General features: G+C 41.4%; 1 protein-coding gene across 22 annotated transcripts in view; it reads right to left on the bottom strand.

Moving 5' to 3' along the window:
* CELF2 (CUGBP Elav-like family member 2) overlaps positions 1-23013 on the bottom strand; it is a 455245-nt gene that overhangs the window by 116188 nt on the left and 316044 nt on the right. For 21 of the 22 annotated variants that reach the window (XM_040546975.1, XM_040546986.1, XM_040546982.1 and 18 more), the window contains one exon: positions 16014-16210. In XM_040546975.1, the coding sequence (XP_040402909.1) occupies positions 16014-16191 (178 nt within the window). In that variant the 5' untranslated portion in view covers positions 16192-16210. Of the gene's footprint in view, positions 1-16013; positions 16211-16373; positions 16554-23013 lie in introns of those variants that run through there. The other variant, XM_040546967.1, reaches the window with a different exon arrangement.

Genomic DNA, 23013 nt, shown 5'->3' with positions numbered 1-23013 from the left:
ACAAGACAATGCTAGTGGCAAAAATTGCTTAAAGCCTACTCTGAAGGATGTTTTGGCTCCTTTATCACAGAATACTGGAATTTAGAGGATAAAAGACAAAACAAAAGGTTCAGGGCATTCACAACACTTTTAAGGCTTTCACTTTTGCAACACACATGGACAATGGATTTTAAATGAAAGTTCTGTTTCTCTATACTTAAGGGTATTAATATTTTAGTATGACTGCATCTGTGAATGAAGACATTCAAAAAGCCATTATGTTTTCAACTTAGGTTAATAATAAGGCTATTTTTCCACCCACTCTCTGGCACAGCCGTAATGTTCTTGGCCTCAAGTGGGAGGCAATGTGGAACAAGGATTAGCAAGATGGATGATATACAACATACAGTGCCAGTTCACATAAAATATTACTAGATTGGAAATGACTGTTTACTGTCTCAGTGATTACATGACCACTTTTTTTCCTTCCAAGGAACATACAGTATGTGGATCTCCTCTATGCCAATAAAGCTTAGTGCGTAGCACCTGGGTAATGACAAATTAATTTTTGAGCTAAGCCTGATGATAGGGTCAGCCAAAATCTTAGGCAGAGTTTATCCCCAGTACTATTTTACATGGCAGAAAATTCATCCCTCATACTCGTCAGTATTATCACGGAACAGGGATTACAAAACAACCAACAGAAAATAAATAAAGAGGGGAGACCAAAATACCCCCAAAATGCTAGGACTGTGTATGTTTACAGTACAATAATAAAACATGATTTTATTGCTGGGGGGGAAGGGATGGGAACAGCATCCCATGGTCCACTTCCAAATAAAATTGGACAAAACATTTAGGAATGCACTAAACGGAACAATTATGGATTTGGCAGACAAGAGACTGGATGAGCTAGAAGGTCTTTTTTTCAATTCAGATAGCTTTCCAAACCTGGGACCTTTGCATCCTGGAAGAGAAGATCTTTTGCCTGATCTAGAAAGCCAACTCTCTTGATGAAGACTGTAGCAGCCCAGCCACGAGCAGATGGGGCTGAGGGTCAGAGGGCTGAGCCCTGGTTCAGGAAGGCTTAAGGCTGCAGCACATTCAGGTAGCATCATATCTCCAACCACTGGGACACGGTTACCTCGACACAGTGATCCTCTTACTGAAATTCACTTTGTAACCATGCCCATTTCACTGAGGCCTCGTAAAACAGGTATTTCCAAGTTTTATGTCCTGTCCAGGCATAAAATTTCTTTTACCATGAAGTCAATGCAAGTTGTTTGAATTATGAGTGCTCAGTAGTTCCCATCACTTGGACTTCTGGCCATAGCCACCGCCAAAATATCAGCAATACTTCAGAGTTGAAAAATGTTTTCTTTAATAATTTTAATGAGAGAGCACTTTCATTTGAAAGAGAAACAGAAGTGTTTCAAAAGGGCAAAATTGTCTCATCCCCAAGCAGAGCTCCTCTGAAAGGGCTGTTTGCAGAATCCAGACACTGCCATTTTCATGTAATAGTTTTATTGATTTAATAAAACGTATAAACAGGCTGATATGCTTATCATGCCAGCTGTAGATGATCTATATTCACTGAGATACCTATTCCTACAAAAACAGTCTCACTGAAATTAATCTTCATGTGCACTCCTCCTTCTCCCATAAGTGAAGATCTAGGCGCTTCGAAAGGCACATTAGCTACTTCAATAAATAAGATGAGCAATTCTTGGTTTTCTTAACCACCCAGGGCCTAAGTGGATGATCTCTTTACATGCCCTGGATGACGAAAAAGACATTAAGTATTGGAATTTTTCCTGTTGAGTAGCCCAGTGAAGGAGAGCCAAGTTTTCAGTCTTGCTCTAGTTGTCATTTCCAGAGCATCAGAGTTTCCATGATCAGCGCATCCCACATTCAGGTCATCAAAGCCTCAGCACTGCACGCCCCGGACTTTTTTTCAGGGAGTTGTTCCAATGCTGTGATCAACTACCCGAAGTTTGAAAGTCTGCTCCTCTGACATGCTCAATTTGGCAGCTGTAGGAGAAGGGCTTTTAGATGAGAAAAAAATGGCACAAGTAGGCACATTCCCTTCTCCTACTCATTCTCTAATGATCTTTGTGCTATTTTCTTTGAAATCTTATTAAAAATTTCAGCCTTTAACAGTAAGATCAGCAAGAACAGATCCTTGCTTCAATAAAGATGCACAAAGCCCTTTTTGTTGAGGAGAAGGGTCCCAAACTCCAGCGTCTGCACTCTGCAGCTTTCACAGCAGGCACGCTTTCAATCCATCTTGTTCGTTTGTGCCGTCAGTGTTTCAGGACAAAGATCATTTTAACAATCTGTTTGCAGAGCATATTGTACAATCTGTTAAGTGCATCTGCAATATGTACAGGAAATGGTACTAAGAGCATGTGGATGAGGCTGGAGCCCCCAATTTTGGGTCTCTTTGTTATCTGTGGCGCATGGACCCTGACACACAGTGGAGGAGGCTGAGCTTCTGACTTGCATACAACGCCTCAAGGGCACTCTCATCAAAGTCCAAATACTGTCAAAATTCCCAATAAAATAGTCAAATTTTGTCAAAATGGTCAAATAGTGAAAATTCCCTAAAATAAAACCACCATAATGCAGTCTATTTCAAGGGAGGTATTCAAAAGTTAAAACCATGACCACACCAGCGGCACACGGTGCCAAATTACCTTTTGCACTATCCTCCTCAGATTCAAAATGAAGCCATGAAACTTAGGGGGAAAGAGGAATAGTTCATGCCAGATGCTACCTAATGAACGCCCAATCATAAATGCTACACAGAAATGTATGAAAATTCCCTACTCTCTTTTCTAAACAGATTGTTCCCAAAAATCATGTCTGACCACAACAGTAATAATGTTTCTCGTCTGTACTAAATATTTATCATGCTTTTGTTTTTAAGCCAGCGAGTACGTCTGACATTTGATGTACCACACATTGCACTCGCACTCCTTGCTGCACAGATTGTTATTCTCCTGCTTTACATGCTGATTTCTCTTTTGTGAACTGAGACGTTGAATATTTTCATGGGGGAAAACAGATCAATGATTTTTTAAGAGAGCTAAACAATTCAATTTAATGAACATCAGTTGACATGGGCGATTACACTTTTTTCACATGCACAAAAAAAAAAACAAAAAAAAAACCCCACAAAAACAAAGAGGAGATTGTAACTCCTTTGAATGGCATGTGCCCTACTGATTGTAGCAGAATGTCAACTGCATGCATAAACAGGGGTGGGTGAAGTTCAGGAGTGAAATGTGCATCAGTAGAATGTAAGATGCGTCGGTTAATAAAGACTTTTGCCATGTGATTTGGCCAACAAGAAATAAAGTAGCTTTAGAAAACTGTTCCACAGTTTCCCGATTTGCATAGAAGAGTGGTTCAAAACTATTTTTATTCTTTTTGCTGAATGAGCAGAGAATAAAAGATTTTTTTCTGAGATTTCACGTATTCACTTTTTAGAGTGCATATGAAAGGAAAATTAAATAACATCAAACATAAAGGAGATGCATACCTCAATATTTGTGCCATTAGAAAATATTTGGCCAAAATATCCAGTATATCATGTTTTCTCCTTAATGGTTAAAACATAAGAGCAGCATAGAAAAACTGTGAATATCTTTATCATTGGCTCGAAGCACCTCTCTGGGCATGTCACTCTGTGTTTCCATGCGTCTGAGCTTCCCGTTTATATAATGTGAATATGTTAACACGGCTTATTTGCATTTCTGCTTTTATGTAGGAAGTCACACAAAATACCCTCCTGGATGTCACCATGGCATCTTTGTATAATGCAGGAGTGAGAATCCTGCGTTAACGGCAGCATTAAAAACACCAGCAGCATTACTGAACAAAACCCCTCCGCCATCCGGATCTGTTCCTGCTCTCATTAGTGGGGGACCACGTCGACCACCCCAACCCACTCCCGATGTACATAGACACTGGGCTTCTTTTGTACATATACATATGGGCTTCTTTTTATGTACATATATGCTGGGCTTCTTTTCGTTGTCACTCCTGTAGCCGTCATCCACGACAGCTATGCTTGAACTGGCAAGGCCACTTGCTCATGCCAAAAATCACACCTCATTAAGACACTTGGAAAACCATCTGTAACAGGAATCTCCATAAACAGCCCTCTTAAAAGGCTGGGTGATTACGTCCTATACATACACTGCTATTTGTTCTTACCTTCAAGCTTATTCCTATTCAGCAATGCAGTGCAGAATATGCTTCAACTTTAATCACTTGCTGAAGTCGTCAGGGCTGTGTGCTTAGTTGAACAGGGGTCTTTATGAACCAAATATTATTCTTAGTAATAAGGAGACCTGGCAATACACTAGATGGAGCATTTGATAGTAAGTAACATTAATTCAATTAAATCCTCTTACAGCATATGCTCTCCAGCTAATGTAGTTTACAGTGAAATTTTCTCCTGCACTCATTTAAATATAATTGCTGCACTTATCTTGTCATGAGGAAATTTCTGAAGGTTACTTGTACTGTGCATGTGTAAACCTATAAGCTGTGCTGACCTTTAGTTGTGAGATTTTTTTGAACTACTTAGACTGCAACATCTAAAATAATAATGATAATGATAATAATAATAATAATTCCCCACTTTCACACCGCACCTTTTAACTCAATAAATACCCGCATGAGAACTAGCAACTGACAGAGCACAGAAAGGCACACCAGCAGCTCAGGGCTGGAAAGGAAAGGTAACACCTGGAAATGTGGAGAATGTAAGGGCTGGGAGATGACACACTCTAAAAGCAGAATTTTAGTACAGCATTTTGTTCAATTCTGAAAATGATGAAGGGGTATGTTATTGAGATAATTTCGTATTTACCTCTTGCACAAGAAATGGTATTACTAAGAGCTCTGGGGCACACCAGCATTGTGCTGTGGTACCTCGTCCTGTCTGAACCAGAGAAGAAGCTACCAGGTCCCGATGTGAACCCAGCTATTGCCAAAACAACAGTTAGGGGGGTTGGTGGCACTCCCATGTGCTTTCCTGCAGGTCTGCCCCTCATATTCACATGTGTTTTCCTGCATGACTCCCCCTCATATACTGGAAAGCAGCTGAAATGATTGACAAAGCTGGAAGCTGGTGTCAGTCCAAAAAAAAAACAAAACACAAACAACAACAAACACCACCATAAAACAACCAAACAATCCAAAAAAAAAAGCAAAAAAAAAACCTCAACTCTAAAGCAAAGCAAGACTTGAGTGTGCACAAATATCCATAACTATACCGTCTTGAGAGCTTCATGAAATATTCAAAGGACAGGTACAGAGAGAGGAAGAGAAGACTGCTGAGTGTGATGGAGGCAAGCATATTGGAAAGCCCCACATATACACAGTAAAAATTTCAGGCCCTTTTCTACAACAAACCCTCCTCTTAAGAGCTCTGTGCCTAAGTTCTGGTACTGCAAAAGGAGACCCTGCTTAGTTTTTACACCTCTGTAAGTGTGGTCACATGGATGCTTGTAAGGATAAGAGACATTTGATATAACCATGCTTATTTGGTCATCAAGGCTCATCAAAAGCTTGCTTTATGCAGTATTACATAAAAAGAGGGAGTGAATAATCTCACTCTCCCGATTTCCATCCTCTTCCTCCAACCCAACACCTACTGCATGAAGAACCATCAAGGGATTTCGTATAGCTCTTACGGCACGTATCAGCTGACGTCAAGGGAGAACATGGGACAGCTAAGTATTTGAAAACTCGTAAATCAAGCACGGATAGAGGACACTCTCAGTCATGAGCAACATCTTCCTTTCCACAGATAGCTCCCCCCCATGCTGGTGAAGTGAATTAAAATTCACCCAGAAAAATCTAATTGAGCCAGAGACAACACACCACTTTGCACTATAGAAGCTGAAGCCCCAGCGGAATTACTCAGGTTAATACAGTCCATTTTTAATCTACAATGATTTTATATCCCATGATCTGCAAACAAAAAAAGGAAGCCTATTGTTTTAATTGAGGGGGACGTGGGAAGAGCGGGAGCCAGCACCTGTGTGTGTGCTACACGCTTGTTTTCTGACAGCAGTCCTCACCAGACCTGCTTAATATGTGACCAAACCAATGCAGAGCTCACCTGGGCACTGCTAACATAACGAAATCTTTGTGCCGAAGGAGCTCTGGGATTCGAGCACTGAAAATGAGGGCAGCAGATTTGATTCAGGCACAGCAGAATGTTGTTGTCTGCCTGCTCCAAGTCACTCAACAATTTGGGGAAAAGTCCCCACAGCCCTCTGTACCTTATTTTTTTGCCAGCTGGTAAAAACAGAGTGATGAAATTTGTCTCCCTTTGCAAAACACTCGAGAAGTGCAGCTGAAGCAGTGGTGCTGCTCCTTATGGTGCTCATCCTTAGAGCCACAAAGTTGCAGGCAGTACCTTACATTAATCTACTCCCTATTGCAGTACAGCTCCCTAAAATTGCAATTGAAAGCATGACATCTTGAGCTACTAGGACAGTTTAATTGTTGCTTGAAACATAAATTTGCCCAGTTCAGTTAGGCAAATAAGAGACATGGTTTATTATAAAAAATCTGCCACCTCTTTACAGCTCATCTTATTCTTCTGAAAGAATGCATGACTTGGACACAGTCATTATTTTAAATGAAAACCACGAGGTAGTAGACGCTGAAGTTTTTTTCCTCCAAAAATAACAAATTTATGCACCACAGAGTTTAATCTGCAGTGTGAAAGTCTAACGTCCCACTTAAAACTGCATACTCATGGGCTTAGATTAGACAGTAATTAAGTTCAGTGAAAACCTGAAAAGATCCACTGGAAACATTCAAATTTAATTTATTCACTAGCTTTTCTCAGAGTGTTTTTATAAGTAATTAGAAAGACACAGATTCCTGAAAATGCCTTTTTCACTGAGGTAGACAGAGCAGGAGATTTATATGGCATATTCAGCCTTCCACCCATAGCTCACTGGCTTGAGTTAAGCTCAAACCTGGTTTACAAGTCACTAACAGGCTTGATCCTTAGGGATTTATTTGCTAGTCTTTTGAAATAATATGCTGATGCTTACAGTGCACTATGGAATGGGCAGATGTCTGAAAAACCCAGTAATACTACAGCTGGCACTGCCCAGCCTTTCCTGGCATTCGTGCCACAGAAGTCTGACACGAAGCAGGTCATGGGTCCTACCAGCTCTGGACTGTCCTTTCTCCATCCTGCACCAGCTGAAAGCGCAGGATGGCAAGGTCCAGTGCAGTCAATTTGGGAGTAATAAACCAGAATTTAATTGACACTGCAAATTCTACACGTACATTCATTTTGTAACACATTTCAAAATAATAAAAAATAACAGACATCCTCTCAAGGCTCTCCTATGGTTTGAAATTCATGTAAAGGATGAGGAAAATTGATGGCATGTTTATACTAAAACATTTTACATGGTCTTCAGCTTTTTACTGTGACCCATCATTGTAATATTTAAGTGGCTCACACCATCTCAGCAGTGACAGAGGAATTCCTCCTGTTCTAGAGTCTGCCGTTCCATCTTTTCACGAGCAAAACTTTTCACATTATGGGTTTAAATTTTAGGTTTTTATTTATTTGTGCATACGTGTGGATGTGCACTTGTGTGTGATTTTCAGGGGGGTGACAGGAGCAGAATAAGAAAGCAATGAGATGGAAATGAGAGACTTGGAAGCTGCAGTGCAGCTGAAAGGCATGCTCATAAGGCTACTCCACAATCACACTTCATTTTTAACACTGCTCAGTTGTCAAATGCTTTCTTCCTTTGAGCTCCATGCCAAAGCATATGAAGATTTCAGACTCATCCTCAAATCCTTTGCAAAAACCTCCTACTATGTCATGAGCAAATGGTGCAAACATTAGAATTGTATAGAATTAGAAACAATTTAAAACAAGGGGAGGGTTTTTTTGGAAAGCATTGTTCTTTAACAAAACACACATCATGTTTCATGTGGTAAGCAGATAAATATTATATGTTTATTTATTTAATAGAAAATTGGAGCTGGAAAGAATTTCAGTGCCACAACAATGTCATAAAAGGATTGAAACTCATTGATGTGAGCTTTAACATGCAACTGAAGAAACTGGATACCATAAATCTCAACCTGACATTGTCTTGCATTATTGCAGAGGTACATATTTTAAATGTAGGCACCAATCTATGGAAAATATTTAAACACGTATGTGATTTTATGTCTGGGTATTATATCCATTGATTAATTCCTGTGTGCAAGTACGTGCATGACTTGACTTAGATTTTCTCCATGCACTACAATTTTTGCCTTTGAGATTATGTATTTGTGAGAGAGAGGTTTGGCATATTATTCAGATTCAACAATGAAATTTGATTAGCTGTTTTTTCAATTTTATTGAAAGTTCAGGCTGTTTTACTGCCTCCCTATGTGTTCTTTCTGATGTAATGACGGCATTACTAAAAACAGATTACCCATTTATATTTTAAAAACATTTGGGATTTTTTTGTGAAGTTCTAAAATATTCTGTATGTAAATGCTGTATGGTGTGCTAAAGAAGTTAACATTATAACAAAGATTTGCCTGCCTTTTCTAGCTACTGTACAATATATTATTTTCCAGCTTTGTGTTAAAAACAGACACTATTATTTAAGCCCCTCTGTTCTCAATCATTAGCCTTAAATTGTTTTTAAAAATAATTAAAAGACAATCAGACACAACCTTTCTTTTCAGCTTTTATTTACTTATTTTTTTGTTTATCCTGAAGAATCAGAAAAATTGAACACATATTTTCAGCTGTGTTCCTGGCATTTTCAAAAGTATCTGGAAAGTGCTTGGATTTATTTCATGCTTGAATTGAAACTCAAGCATCCTTTTACTTAGCGTGCCTTTTCCCCAAGTGTTTATCAGATAGGAACGTTAGAGGTCTATTAAGAAAACCACAATTGATTATGAAGTCCTACTCTTCTAAGGGCTCATCTGCGTATGGGTTTTCTATCAATTTAACTAAACTGATTCATGTAGTTTATTCAGGTTTATGCACTTTTTTCAGCGTAGATTTAATTAGCAGTGTGTTTATGCAGTTTTAACTTAATTTTGAAAATTCATATACAGTTGTAAATCATAGTTAAGCTGCAACAAAACTGTACAACCGACGAGCCCCAAAGCAATCTACTTTAATCCCTTAGAGATGTGTTATTTTTATTAATTTCTTACACCAACACCTAGAGTCCTCACTTCTGGACCAAGCTCCTACTGTGATAAATACTACAAAAACAGGAAGATAAATGATGCCTAAAAATAAAGTTTAATTCTGTAGGGCTCCAGTCATTCACGTGCTGTATATAGGAACTTGACAAACAAGGGTAAGGAAGGTTTTATGTTCTGTCTTCTTCTTTAAATATCACAACCAAAACCACACGCTCTACCCAATCCCCCCAACTTCCTCTACTTTTCCTGTTTTGCAAGCACAACCCCCCCAGTCCTGTTACAGTATGTGCACAAAAACCCTCCAGTACTTCTGCACAGGCTGACTAGATGGGCTTTGCTTTGCTGGGATACTTTTTGGTACTAAAAGTGGCTGACTTTCTTGCCGTAGTCAATGATGGGAACATACAGTGAGAATGATTTATGTGGAGAACAGGTTTGCAGTCAAGCATGCCATGGGACGTTATCCTCATCTGCTCCCTCTATTCAAAGCCATCCAAAAATACCAGGGGTCACCAGAAATCGCAGACCCTCTTCCAGATGGGCATAGATAAGCCACTGTCACACAGCCCAGGCAGCCTGTCCTGCTTATGGGGTGAAACGGTGCTGGGATGTAGGGAGCAGTCATGTCCCATACAGCTCCAGGCACACTTTCGAAATACGAAATGGAAGCAAGAAAGGGAAAAGTTTCTTCTGGAACTTTCCTTATAAGTGCTGCTTCTGGAAGACCATTCTCTACTCTGCATGTGGAAGAAGAAAGCTTGACTTAAGAAGTTTTTTTTCTTTTTTCCTTTTGGCCTGCTGTTTCTCAATCTTAAGTCTATGCTGTGCAGTCCTGGGGTTCAATATTAATTGAAAGAGCTGATCTATTCCTGCCATCGCAATGCACTTCAACACGCTCCAGAAACTTCAATCATATCCCCTTATAACTTTTTCTTTCCAAACCAAGGTACAGTCCTGTATTCTTCCACAGATTTTCTCCTTTTAGCTTTCTTGTAAGTCAATGCTTGAAGCCCTTTACAAGTTAACCTTCTTAGACCTTTCACCGTAGCTTAACCCTTCCCGACTTCATACAAAATCACGCTGCTCTTCTCTGGACCTCTGCCCTTTTCTATAGAATGATGCTAAATATTGGTAACTGTAGTTTAAAACATGATCAAAAAAATCCTTCTTTAAGTGGTACGGTATTTCCTTGAAAGCTGTATTCAATGGTCCCATTTATATAGTTTCGCATTTTCAGTGCCTTTTTGACCACATGGATACAAAACATCATGTTAGTCCTTTTATGATATGTGCACTCTTCAAACCCGCTCCTGCTCCTGAATCTTTGAAAAATATACTCATTCAACACCCGTGTTCGCTCAAAACTCAAATTTACTCTTGCTCATGGTTCGTTTTACCCAGCTGAGTCCCTTTGTATTGGATTGTTTGCTCCAGGTTATCAGGTGGCTTCTCCCCCATCCAGCCCCTTCTGCATGATCCAAAAAGTTGGATAACAACTTAGTGGTTCTCTCTGTCAAAGCCATTTACATAGAGAGTGAAAAAGTATCGATCTCCAATACCAGTCCCTGTGGTTCTCCAATCATCAGCCCCTTTTTTTCCCCTGGCCCGTAACCTTTCCCCATTCTAATCTGCCCTCGATCATCTAACCAGCTCCTTTCTCTGTTTGAAAATGGGCCCTTCTCTGCTTCACCAGCAGCCGTATGTATTAGTCTCCCGTGTGACACTGTGTGAAATGCCCCTGGGAAATCCAGCTTGATTATATACACAATTTCACACCTGTCCACTTTCAGAAAAACCTCTTGAAAACTCTGGTAGATTTGTCGAATAAAAATTACTTTTTATAAAAATCAGCTCACATCTACAACATATTTCATAATGCTACTTATGACCCATATAAAATTCTAGAATTAAGTCTCTTTAAGGTTTAAATTTCAACACCCCAAGGTAAGAAACTGAAAAGTTGAAAACTCCACTTTATCACTTGCTCTCCCTCCCTGTTGTACTTGCACCTAACAGCAGCGTCTGGCTTTTGCCAGTCTTTGTTGCGCGATACTTTATACGTTGTACATGGCACCTGCTAAAAAAAAAGCAGTTTTTCATCTACTGCATGAAAGACTTCAAGTCCAAGTTTATAACAGAAGATCGCTCAGCTGTGATCACTAAAACTTAGTCTAAAACATGCATGCATAAAGGCTGCAGGCCCCAGTCCTGCAGATTTGACAGCATATGTGCTTGGGACACAATCATCAGATTGCAAAAGCTAAACAACAATCATGGGGAACCTGTGAGAGCATTAAAAACTCAAAGCAAGTCAGTGGAAACTGTGTGGAAAAACCCTGACTTCCACAGCGCTGGCTGAAGGGAACTTTTAAAACAGTTTTGCAAAACACAATGCATTGAAATTACTTCTCGGAGCAAAGACACAGTGCAATCCGCTGAGTGGTGACGCAAGGGCAGGCAAGAAGCAGTTGGTTAACGCCTTTGCTGCTATTTGGTATGGTCAGGGTAGGTTTGTGTGCCAAGCTGAGTGTCACTGCTCTGGTCCCATGCAGGACTGCCCGAGTCCCCCCGTTTCCTCCTGCTCCAACTGAGAACAGGGCACTGAACAGGGGCCAGGGGTCTGTTGGAGCTGGGGAGCTGTTCCTCCTGCTGCAAGTGCAGGAGGATTTCTGAAGGGCTAACCTGTAGCCAAGCTGGTACCCAAAACAGCCAGATGACTTCTGCCTCTGATGTGCCTTGCCCATCCTGTCTCGCCTGGACGGAGCAGATGAACGCCTCATTACCAGATTCCTCTGCTCGCTTCCCGGTAGACTTAAATTACCATGTTAAATAGTATAATAATAAACACTGGCCTTTAACTACAGCACATCCTTGTTCACTCAGCATCCTCCCCCTGATCTGATAAAAGGTCTGTGAAAGGCTACGAGGAAAGAGGGAGGCAGTTGTTTCTTGGTGCCTTTCCTCTGCTTTCTGGCGTGAGATTGCTGCACGAGCAGGCTCGGCCTCATGCGGCTAGTTCAGGGGGCCTCGATCCCTGCAAGAATTAACAGGTGTGGAAACAGAGGCAAGGTACAAAAACGACATCACAGCTCTGACCTGAGACACTTCTGCTGCATCTCAGAGGGGAAAAGGAGCCCTGTGCCATCTGCCTGCTTCAGCACTGCAACTCCGAAAGAAAAGCAGTAAGGGAAATGTTTCCAGCTTATGAAAGCAGCGGGGAAGGGGAGAAACCTTGGTGGCACTGGATTCTGCTCTCGCATCGAGCTTGCTGCATTTGAGGTCTTACAGAAGCTCTTTTTAATAACTACCCTGAAAAAGTCATCTATCCACCCAGAATAAATTATACAAAGGGAGCAAGCTGGACTGGGAACAGAGACAGCTGATCTGCCGAGACTTTGAATCGCCTTAGTCCTCAGAAGCTGAAAGTGCCATTTATTTCATTGCTGCAAGATTTCCTGCCAATTTTTTTTGTGTGTGTGTATTTAGTTTACCTAATCCCCTGGATTTCTCTTGCTGTAGAAAGAGGAAAAAGTCTTACAAAACAACAGGGGATAAACACATAAAGTCAAATTACTTTGCTGAGCTCTTTCATACATTCAAAAAGAACCAGAGAACTGCAGGCTCTGGAAAGCAAGAGGAGTTTCTTACTTAAGGAGGATATTTGACCATCACCCATTGAAATGCAGCCATTTCTGTGGTATAAGATCCAATTAACGAAGCTGCACAGCAGTGGTATTTCTGTGGAAGTAGTGTGGCTTTTCTCTATTTTTTTCCAAAATGAGTAAAAGTTGGCTTTCTACCTCTCTTCCTCCTCTTCCTCCAGCTTCAACTTTGCCGAGCTGGCAAATAGTACAAGTAGGAAAGAAATGAAGTAGGCTGTCTGTCGTTGGAGGGTATGAAAGGCAGCCTTAATAACAGCGGGAGAGAGAGAAGCAGCCGATGGTTATTTTTGACAGAATCGGGAGAGACTCAGATTGCAGCTTCATAAACAGCTCATCAGAGAAAAAGCCTGTGCAAACTGGAGAAGCCCCCTTGGCCAAGGTTACAGAAATACACAGCCCTCATCTGGTACGAGAGAAATCTTTCGAAAATCAAAATGCCTTTCTTCAAAGAAAAGGACCAGCCCCGCGTGGCGTAGTAACACTAACTTGCATTTTCATTGTTGTAATTCATGGCTTCAAGAATATTAAGAAAAAAAAAATCTGAGTGATATCAGCCTGTGAATGTCTGGCATGACACACAACAATGGCCATGCAATGAAATGGGAGAAAGACTTTTCCACTGCCACCCTGACCCAGCATCCCCTTGACACACTGTTCCACAGCTGGAGGTGATGCAGAGACAGGGTGCAGGAAGCTGCTTTGGATTACCCGAATCCACCCACCTCAAGTAAAATAGAAAAGATTGTTTTGTGTGGCTGTTTGCACAGAAGGAGGGCATGGAATTCACCCACAGCCCCTAAAAAAAAATCAAAACTCAGCTTCATTTTAAAACCCTTTTACATGACATAGGTGATGCATTTCTCATGCACTGTGACGACAAAAAGACTATCAGACATTTTTCAGGCCATTTTTTTTGGTTTATAACAGAATCTTAATCTCTCACACAGAATCCTTTGTGCTACTGGATTAAGAAAATACAAATCGTTCCTAGTCAAGAGATACCCACACGAAACTCAAGAGGTTTCTATATCTGGCAACCTTGCTGGCAGCCTCAGCCAGGAGGAAGGACAGAGCCAGCGTGGAGACACACTGCTCCAGAGCTTCCACAGGAAAGGCTGACCACCGGAGGAGCTCACTGCTGTGTCAGGGAAATATAAGTCTGAAGGTTATTCTGTCTTTCTTGAGGATTAATTTCATTTGCTTATTAAAACATATAATGTCTGAACTGACATAAAAGCATCATCTCAGAGTAGCTGAAAAGAGTCTAAGCAAAAAAAAATACCAAAACAACAACAAAACAACCCATACCCACCTTTCAAAATGGATATAGAATATGGGGACTACAAGCCTTCATAATTAGTCTACAATGGTTTGCATGACCTGTGTTTAACCCTTATGCCTTCCAGCTGCCTGACAGACAGGTACAATGTAATGGGAAACACCACAGAAACGGCAATCAATGACTTTCTTCTGTCTAACCACAGTATCATTCCCACTTCATTTACTGCTTAGTGGGAAGGCATTTCTGTGGCCCAGGAATCAGTTCTTTCTAAATGGGCGAGTCTCAAAGTTCATCATTTTAGTGGTTTAAACTAAGTAGGAGTTTGCTCATCCATAGCAGCCTGGACTGCTGAAAATCCAGTTGCCTGACCTCTTAATACGGTCTTCTATCCAGCATTACAATAAAAAGACACTTGGTGAGGGTGCTGTGCTAACGTAGCAGGGGTCTGCATGCTCAGCTACATCAATTCTAGGGAATGGAGGGAGCTGAAAGCAGAACTGCATTGAAACACTGCAACACAAAATACCTTCTGCTTCTGTAGTACTGGTGGGAGAGAGTAGTCTGATACGGAACTTGGTAAGCAGCAAGGTATGGTAACATGAAGCCCTTCCCTGATGCTGGTGTGAAGCCAAGATAAAAAAAAAAAAAACGTCCCTTTAACCAGAAGTGACACACATAGGCAAACCAAATATCACTCAAAGCACGAGAACCCTTAAATTGGGGCAGCAAAGAGGAGACCACCGAGAAGATCCTCAGCCACGTACTGGGACAAGGAGGAAATGCTGAGTCTGGGCAGCGCTTTGCACAAAAGTACAGGAGCACCCGAGCTGTGCTGTGTGCTGCATGCGACAGCAATCGCCTCTTGCTGAACTGGAAACCTCAGGAGTGCTGCTTTGCACCGGTAGCGAGCTGCTAGCCCACAAAATCGTTTTATGATATTCTCCATAAAGGTTTTTAGAAGCAGTGGTAGGAGAGGACTAAGAATGAATAACTACTGAGTAATCTCACAACGCATGCACAGCTGGCTGTACCTCTGAGCTGTGCTAATTATTTGCAATGCTAGCAATAATTTAATACACGAAACTTGAAAATCTCAGTGTAAATGGAAGTATACTATGTAGAGAGAAAAAGCATTGTGTGAAACAAAATATTCACTTTAAGTTTACGTGTAAGCCTATGCTATACTTACATAACTATAGTACACAAAATTGTCACATGCCTAAATATGCATAGACATACAGTTAAAGAAAGCAAAGGACAAATACTTTATATGTGAGTGAAAAAATGCAGAAAGAAAAAAAAAAGCCTTTTCTTTTAGAAAAACACTAGTGCCAAAAATCAATCCTTTAATATGACTGAAAAAAAAAAAAAAATCAAATTTTCACAAAAGGGCAGGGTGACTGTTTTTTAATTTTTTTTGCCTCTGGAGCAATGATGTAGCAAGAGCCCACTGCTACCCTTTCTCCCCTTCTGTATCCTGAAAATTATTCCCACCTGGGGTGCAAAGAGAGGAAACGAAAGGAAGTAGAAAATTATATTTTTCATGAGCTAATCCTGGGAAAGTGACCGTTCAGGTTTCCATGCCTCTTGGCAATAATAATTTAAACAGGGATGGCAATCTTTTGTTATTTTTTGCACAGTTGGAATGCTCGCTTCCAGATAACAGATATTTAAACCGCAATTTAAGAAGAAGAGGAAGACAGTAATCGATAGGTATTCAGGAGTTCTCTCCTCTTAGGACTGCTGCATAGCTCGACACAGTATGCTTCAAAACAGCCCAGATACAAACCTCTCTGGAAATCCTAAAACAAAGTGAGAGCATTGAAAAAAAAAAATCCCTGAAAGCAAACAAAGTACAACTACTGTACCTTTACTTTGGGGAGGGTTCTGACTTCTGTCTCGGAGAACATTAATCTGGTAGACAGCTCCGTAAGGCTCAAAAAGTTCTTTTAACTCTTTTTCCGACCATGAACGGGGAATCTGTCCAACAAACATCTTAATGGCATCTGGGTCTGGTTGGTCTGAATGATCCAAAGCTCCATTCATCTTGTTAGCTGTGCCGTTACTAGAAAGTGGAAAAGGAGATGAAAAGAAAAGGCAAGTTAGGAGACTACGCAGTTTTCATGTGCACTAGATGCAGAAGATGATGTCAATTGGCACACAGCAGAAAAAAAAATTGCTATTTAATTAATAGCATAAGTATTATGAACAAAAAACAACGCGATTACATTTTTCATTGAGTCTGGTTTTCTCTGCAGGCTGCTGCTTAATGTCATTATATAAGAAGAGAGCTGCACAATGCAGACTGGTACTTTTGCATTTTGAAGTGGAGGAGAGTTGCAAGGAAGTGCAGATTTCTCTCCATGGCTGTTGTAAACAGAACTGCAGTGAATTCTCACTAAACTGGCTACTGGCAGAAATAAGACAGTGCTGGTGTGTGTGTGCGTGTTTTGTAATAAAGTCACATGAAAGGAATATGAAACACTTGGCAATCTGTCAGATGACTAATGCAAGATGCCAGCGATGAATTTGCAGATTGTGTGAAGCATCCATGTGTGCATCAAATTAGTATGATATTGCCTAGAATGGAAAACACTCCAGCTATGCGGCTGGTCGCTGCCGATTAGTTGCCTACGCTCTTTAAAAAGGAAAAGCAGTCTGCAGAGTGCCAGTCCAAAGCACATTGTTTATTGCACCCTGGCACAGAAAAAATGCACAATTCAAAAGGAGAAAGCAGTGGCAAGATTGCCTACTTCACTCCGAGAACTAAAATGCTGCTTCAAAAAGTTTTTCTCCATGAAAAGGACATTAAGTGTTTGAAATTTTTCACACCCCGTAAATTTCTACCCTATCTGATCTCCAGATGTCCATCTAAGTTCAAAACAACTCGACACTTTTGCTGGGGAAAAGCACTTAACCAAAAAACTCCTGCTCTGTGAGACATATGACATACTATGATTTAGGAAGAGTTGTACTTTTCTAAGGAAAAGATTTTAAATACTGAACAGGAACACTGAATTAAAAAATAAATTAAAAAACCCTTGTGCCACTATTGATTATTAAGGGCAACCATTGCAATTAATTCTTTGGCTAGAGATTCTGTAATGATGATAGTTTTTTGATGCTTAAATTTCAAGAAAGAACGCTAATGAGATGTGACTTTCAGAGTGTTCCTCCCATCTTCCCATCGGGGAAAGGGGTAAGAAGGCGTGCGTGCAGCAATGCTGAACGCTGATCATCCCAAACTTCAGGCATCTCGGAGCCACCTGCCACTATGAAAAAAACTCGGCTTTAATTACAAGTTCTCCGTTTGACAATTGGTCAGGGCGAGTGCCCACAGGAGGGCTTGAAGAACCCCAAACCTGTACGACCACACCCAAATAATATTACATATGTGAAAAAAGGAAATATATGAATGGCAAGAAAAAAACATCTTTGTGTCATCACAGCTGTAATGTGCAAAGACAAATTATTTAGTCTTCCATGCTTCATCTCCTTGAAAGAACAACACACCTGAACATATTAATATGCCTATATTAACTTTTGCACTTTCCCTACTCACTGCAGGAAGGAGAAAATTATATTAAAGGCAGATTTTAAACCAACAGCAAGAAGCTGGATCGCCACTTGTGAAGTGTCTTTAACGCTGATAACAGAGAATGGGATTTATCACACTCATTTATTAGACAAAATTCCTATTGAACCTACTGGGAGCCTTGCATGAATAAGAGACTGAAGGATTTGGCCCAGCCTTTTCTATTGTGTTTCATGCACAAATGCCCTCGCTTGTTTTACGCTTGCTTTTTGTTTGAAGATGCTCTACGGGTCCCAAGCACACCGATGCAGCCATCGTGATTTCTCCAGGCATTAGAAGCTCTATTTTCCACACATACCTAATACTTAACAGACAAAAAAAATGCCCAAATAACCCCCACCCCAAACTCCAAGAGACAAAAAAAACCCTGACTCACTTGAGTGATGCCCAATGGGAGCAATGTTCAAGACTTTCAGGGGGTACTAGGCACCTATGTGGCATTTAGACCTCTGGAAAAACCACTCTGCCATTTGATTTCCTATGTGTTTATGTAAAACCCAGTGCATTAAACAACCTTCCTAGCAGGAAGAAAAAGAAAAATTGCAGCCCCATAGCTTAAAATAGCCATGGAAAATGCTCACACTCTCTTTTGGACCTGCAAAGACAAGGCTGAGCTGTGCAGCCACTGGCTTTGTCCTGTACTCAGGCAAGTATTTTCCTTCAGAAATCAGCTTCACTTTTCACTTCATTTATTCTCTGCTTTGTTTACATTAAAAAATGAATTGAGTTCCTTTTCAAATTACGCCCTTCATCTAGTCTCTCTGTTGGATCTCTTCCTTAAGAAATCCACACATAATTACTATGTTAGCCCTAAATTACAGCAGAGGTCATATTTAATAACGAACAAGTTTATTCCTTTGCTTATTCCTTTACCCGCAGCACCTTTACCACCCGAGAGCACTACAATTTCCATCACTAACAAGACAATTTGGAGGAAACCACAAAACCTAACACTTCTAACTGTTTACTCAGGTTAATTGCCCCATTAGCATCAAGTTCCTGCTTTGAGCTTGAGGTTCAGGCACGGGTTAGATCTCTTCTAATTCAACACAACGCTTACGCACTTTCTTTACTTCGGTGGGGCTGAAGTGGAATTACATTGATCATATTCCTGAAATGTTTTATTGGGTAAAGATGGTTAAACACCCTGACTGCAGGTGTAGGCTACCGTGTGCTGTGACACAACGCTCCAGGGGACAGGCTGTGTCACTCGCTGCCTGAATTAACTTGGGCAAGTCATTAAAACTTCTCTAGCTTTAATTCCACCATCCTCTGACAGCTCTGCCAATCCGCTAACTCCTGCAGATTAAGGAAAAAGCAAGCATAACTTAAGACTTTTCTCTATAATTCTTTCCTATTGCAGAGCTGAGCTGCCAACATTTTGGGTTGGGGATAAACAAGTTGAACCCGTGGAGAGGGCACAGCCGGCTCCTTGCTAAGTTACATTTCCTTTGACTTCAGTGCAAACGAAGGCTACCAAGCATCTCGGAGGAATGGTTCCCACCTCTACTGGGGTTTTAAGGAGTGCAACAGTGCTGTCACACCAATGATACTTGCGGGAGCATCCTTACCCAGCGCCGGCAGTAGCTATATGACTACAGCCCACTTAGACAAACCAAATAAGTGGATAAAACAATAGGGAGATAACAATGAAAAAAATCAGATTATTTTATATATTTTACAGATCTGCAGTGTACTCAAGTAACAGCAAACATAAAGCACACCTGCCTGACGGTGCAGCTATCACTGAGCTTCTTCAAGTGAGTGCAAAATCCAACCAATCAATATTTTTGATCCCCTCCCAACCAGTCTCTGCTAGAGATGAGTTCCGTTCTCCTCCCCCAGCCTTCATCTTCACCCGCTGGCAGGAGCTGCTCAACACTATGACCTCTTAGTCGCCAGCAACCGTAGGGGTTTTGTTACTTCTCCCTGCCACTGCAATGCTCTCAGAGGAAGCAACTCCTTCCTTCCCCATCTTCTCCTCTCGCTTTACCCAGGAAATAACAACACAGAAGAGAAACGATGGGTGAAACTTTCCGAGCAGAGCCAAAGCTATCCTTGCAAAAGCTCAGGACTACTTCTTGAAAGCACGAGCACAGAGCTAGCTGCGGCTAGGGGACACTAATGAGAAGAGAATCCCTTGACAATTACTGTCAGTACCCAAATGATGACATATATAAAAAAAAAAAAAAAAGAAGAAGAATTAGATTATGTGGCTTGCTGTCTCTACACTGCAGCAACCCTTCCCTCTGTGGCCAATTTAGCCCATTGGACTCTGGGGTGACCCAGCACATCATCTTTGCTGACAAGGTGTCATCTGTATTGGAGAGAGCAGCCCGAGGGCAGAGATTAAGCCACTGAGTCGCTGGCTGCTTGTGGTCACTGCCAGAGCATCCTCTCTCTCAATTTGTGCCAATTTTCTGTCTAATAACCTAACTACCATTCCATCATTTCAGCAAGTTGACAGGGCCACTCCTTGAGGAGCCAGAGATTGTTTTAATATCGCTGCTGCTTAAGCAGGGGCCCCGGCAAAACCCACTGGATGCCTTCTCTGCCTCTCCCATTCATGTCTGTAATTACGGCCAAGCTGCTAAAGTGACCTGACCGCTACTGAGAGGCAGGCTTCAGAAACAAAGTCTGGATCAAAAGGGACCCTCTTAAATTCATCACTGTTAAGATCTTTGGCATTAATCCCAACCCACTCCCGTTCACAAACTAGGTGTCAAGCCAGGTGCTGAAAACCTGTTTTTATTGGGACTGAATGGGTTTGCATCACACCCGTGTTTTCAATCCCTTTGTAATCCTGTCCAGAACACTTCCCGTTCTTCTGTTTTGGTCAATTCCTCTCGCAGTCCTCACCCTACTTTAATGGCTTTGCTGTTTTGTTGGAGATTTGCCTTTTTCACATCCGATGGTACGCGACCAAACAGCACATCCCTGGAAGAACATTTCATTCCTAAGCACCAAAACGACAACGACAACGACAACATGCTAAGGAACAGGCTACAAGTGTAAAGCCCACTAAATCCAACCCAGCACGGAAACATTAAGGTTTTACAGCAACAGATATTTCCATCCGAGCTGCCAGGGTACCGCACGAGCTGACCGAGGGGACACCACCACTCCAACAGACTCCAACCGCTGGCAGAAGAGACAACGACCATCACCTTACCGTGCTTGAAAATCGTAACTGCTGGCTTATGAGCAAATTTTATCTGGAAGGACCCAAAAGGGCTTTATAAACACATTGTTTAGAGAGGAATGGCTTCATCGTAAGGTGACAGACGGCAGCTGTTTAATGACATGGAGCATTATCGCACAACAATTTCAGCCAGGAAGGGTAGAACAATACCATACCCCATTGGAAACTGCAGGGGGTTGGGATTTAGAGACACAGAATGTAATTACCTAAATTGGATTTCGGCCAGCAAAATGAGGGCCAGAACCTCTGACAAAACAAAACGAGATAAAACAAAAAGAAGCCGTTCTATATTTTTAAGCCACAAATGACCAAGTCTCTGTGTTTTTTTGGGAAAAAAAGTTAATATCCAGAAGCTTTCTGGCCCATCAGTGTTTTCACAGGGCGGTAGCTCAACAGCAGCTCAGAGGAAAGATGAAGTTTCATAAATCGTTAGCTGCTCCTGTGTCTTGTACAGGTTTTGGCACAACTATAAACCACTAGTAAGAATAACAATAATAATTATTAAGTTACACATATCCATACGGGCAGCTGCTGAATGACTCTGACATCGTGCCCCATTAACGCCGCAGCTCACAGCGGGACGAGTCCCGCACATGCAGCAATGCCTACAAAGTAATTTTCTCCAGGTTTCCCCGCGCCCAGAGGCAGGGTGACAACTTCTGGCGGCTGCACGACTTGCTCAGCTGGGTTTCTGCTACGCTGGAAGGCCAACTGCAATTTCAGAAGGGGTACCGAAACTCTGAGCTCAGACAACATTCTCTCTTACTCCGTCTTACAGACCCATAAAGCCTGAACAAAGAGCCGAGTAATTCTTCATCCATCCAGCAGAGAGCAACAGCACTTGCACGCACACACCACATGAACCACACGAACAATTCTCATGGCTTTTAATACCTGGCATCCAATGCGGAGATTTTATTCTTGTCAATAGCTAATAATACTCAAGTGCTCATGTAAGCACTGAATGGTAAATGCAAAGATGTTTTTTCTCCCATTGCCTCCATGTCTGCAGAAATTATCTGTAAAAGCATAATGTTGCTTAAGACAATGGAGTCTTTTTTTTCTGCCTTGACAAGTGATCTAAATTTCACAGTCATTTTTTTTCTGATGGAGTCGGTGTTTAGCTGTAGCTCAGGTTTGCTAACTCTCTCTGTATTTTGCCTCATACAAACCGAGGTAAAATGTTGGTCCCCTAGAAGGGACTGCTTGTGTCCTGATCAATTCCAAATTTAGTACATGTGATCCCTTTCATGCCTTAAATGCAAATTTTCCGTAGGGTGAGGAAGTAGCATCCTATCACCGAGGAGGACTGACGTGAAAATCTGAGGAAAAAAATCCTTTTCCTACACTGAAATTTTTCTTGATGGGAAACACATTCTGGCTGGGAGAAGGAGAAGCAGAGGGAAGGCATCTTTCAAACAGCTGGGTCAGAATGCACGATGCTGAAAGTGACATGGGAAAAGTACTGAACCACACACATACAGCATCAGGAGAGAGCTGAATACACCTGAGGTACAACACATTATTCTTCAGAGATTCCTCATTAGTATTACAGGAAGGAATGAAGGATACGTATGGAAATCATAATAATAGCTATGTTAAAATGCAATTACCTTGTGCACTTGTGGCGCAGATTAGAGCACAGACACTCCTTTGTGCCAAGGCTTGTTGACTTCCTAAAATTAGCCCTGAGTTGTGCTCACCAAAGCTAACGAGGTCGTGTCTGTCCTGACCTGGCTACAACCTCCCCCAGGCTCACTGCTAACTATTTACCTCTAGAGGCCAGTGGCTGCTCCAGTGCTTGGCCTCTTGGTTGCTGCACCACCTCCATTCCAAAACACTTGGATTTGAGCCTGGGGTTGCAAACCGAATTGTGAACATCCTTTGCATATGTGTTTAAAACCAACGGTAATGCTTCCTAGAACTATAGAGTCAAGATGCAGTAACTCTGCAAAAGCTTTGCACATCTGCTATATCACACCTTCAGAAAAACAAAAACAAAAACAAAAACAAACAAACAAAAACTCATAATCACAGATATCTTAAAAAAAAATTATATTCAGTGTAGTGG

This window comes from Cygnus olor, chromosome 1 (genome assembly GCF_009769625.2).
Source record: "Cygnus olor isolate bCygOlo1 chromosome 1, bCygOlo1.pri.v2, whole genome shotgun sequence".
Lineage (NCBI taxonomy): Eukaryota > Metazoa > Chordata > Aves > Anseriformes > Anatidae > Cygnus > Cygnus olor.
The sequence above is the reverse complement of the archived record's forward strand: the minus strand, read 5'-3'. Positions and strand labels throughout refer to the sequence as shown.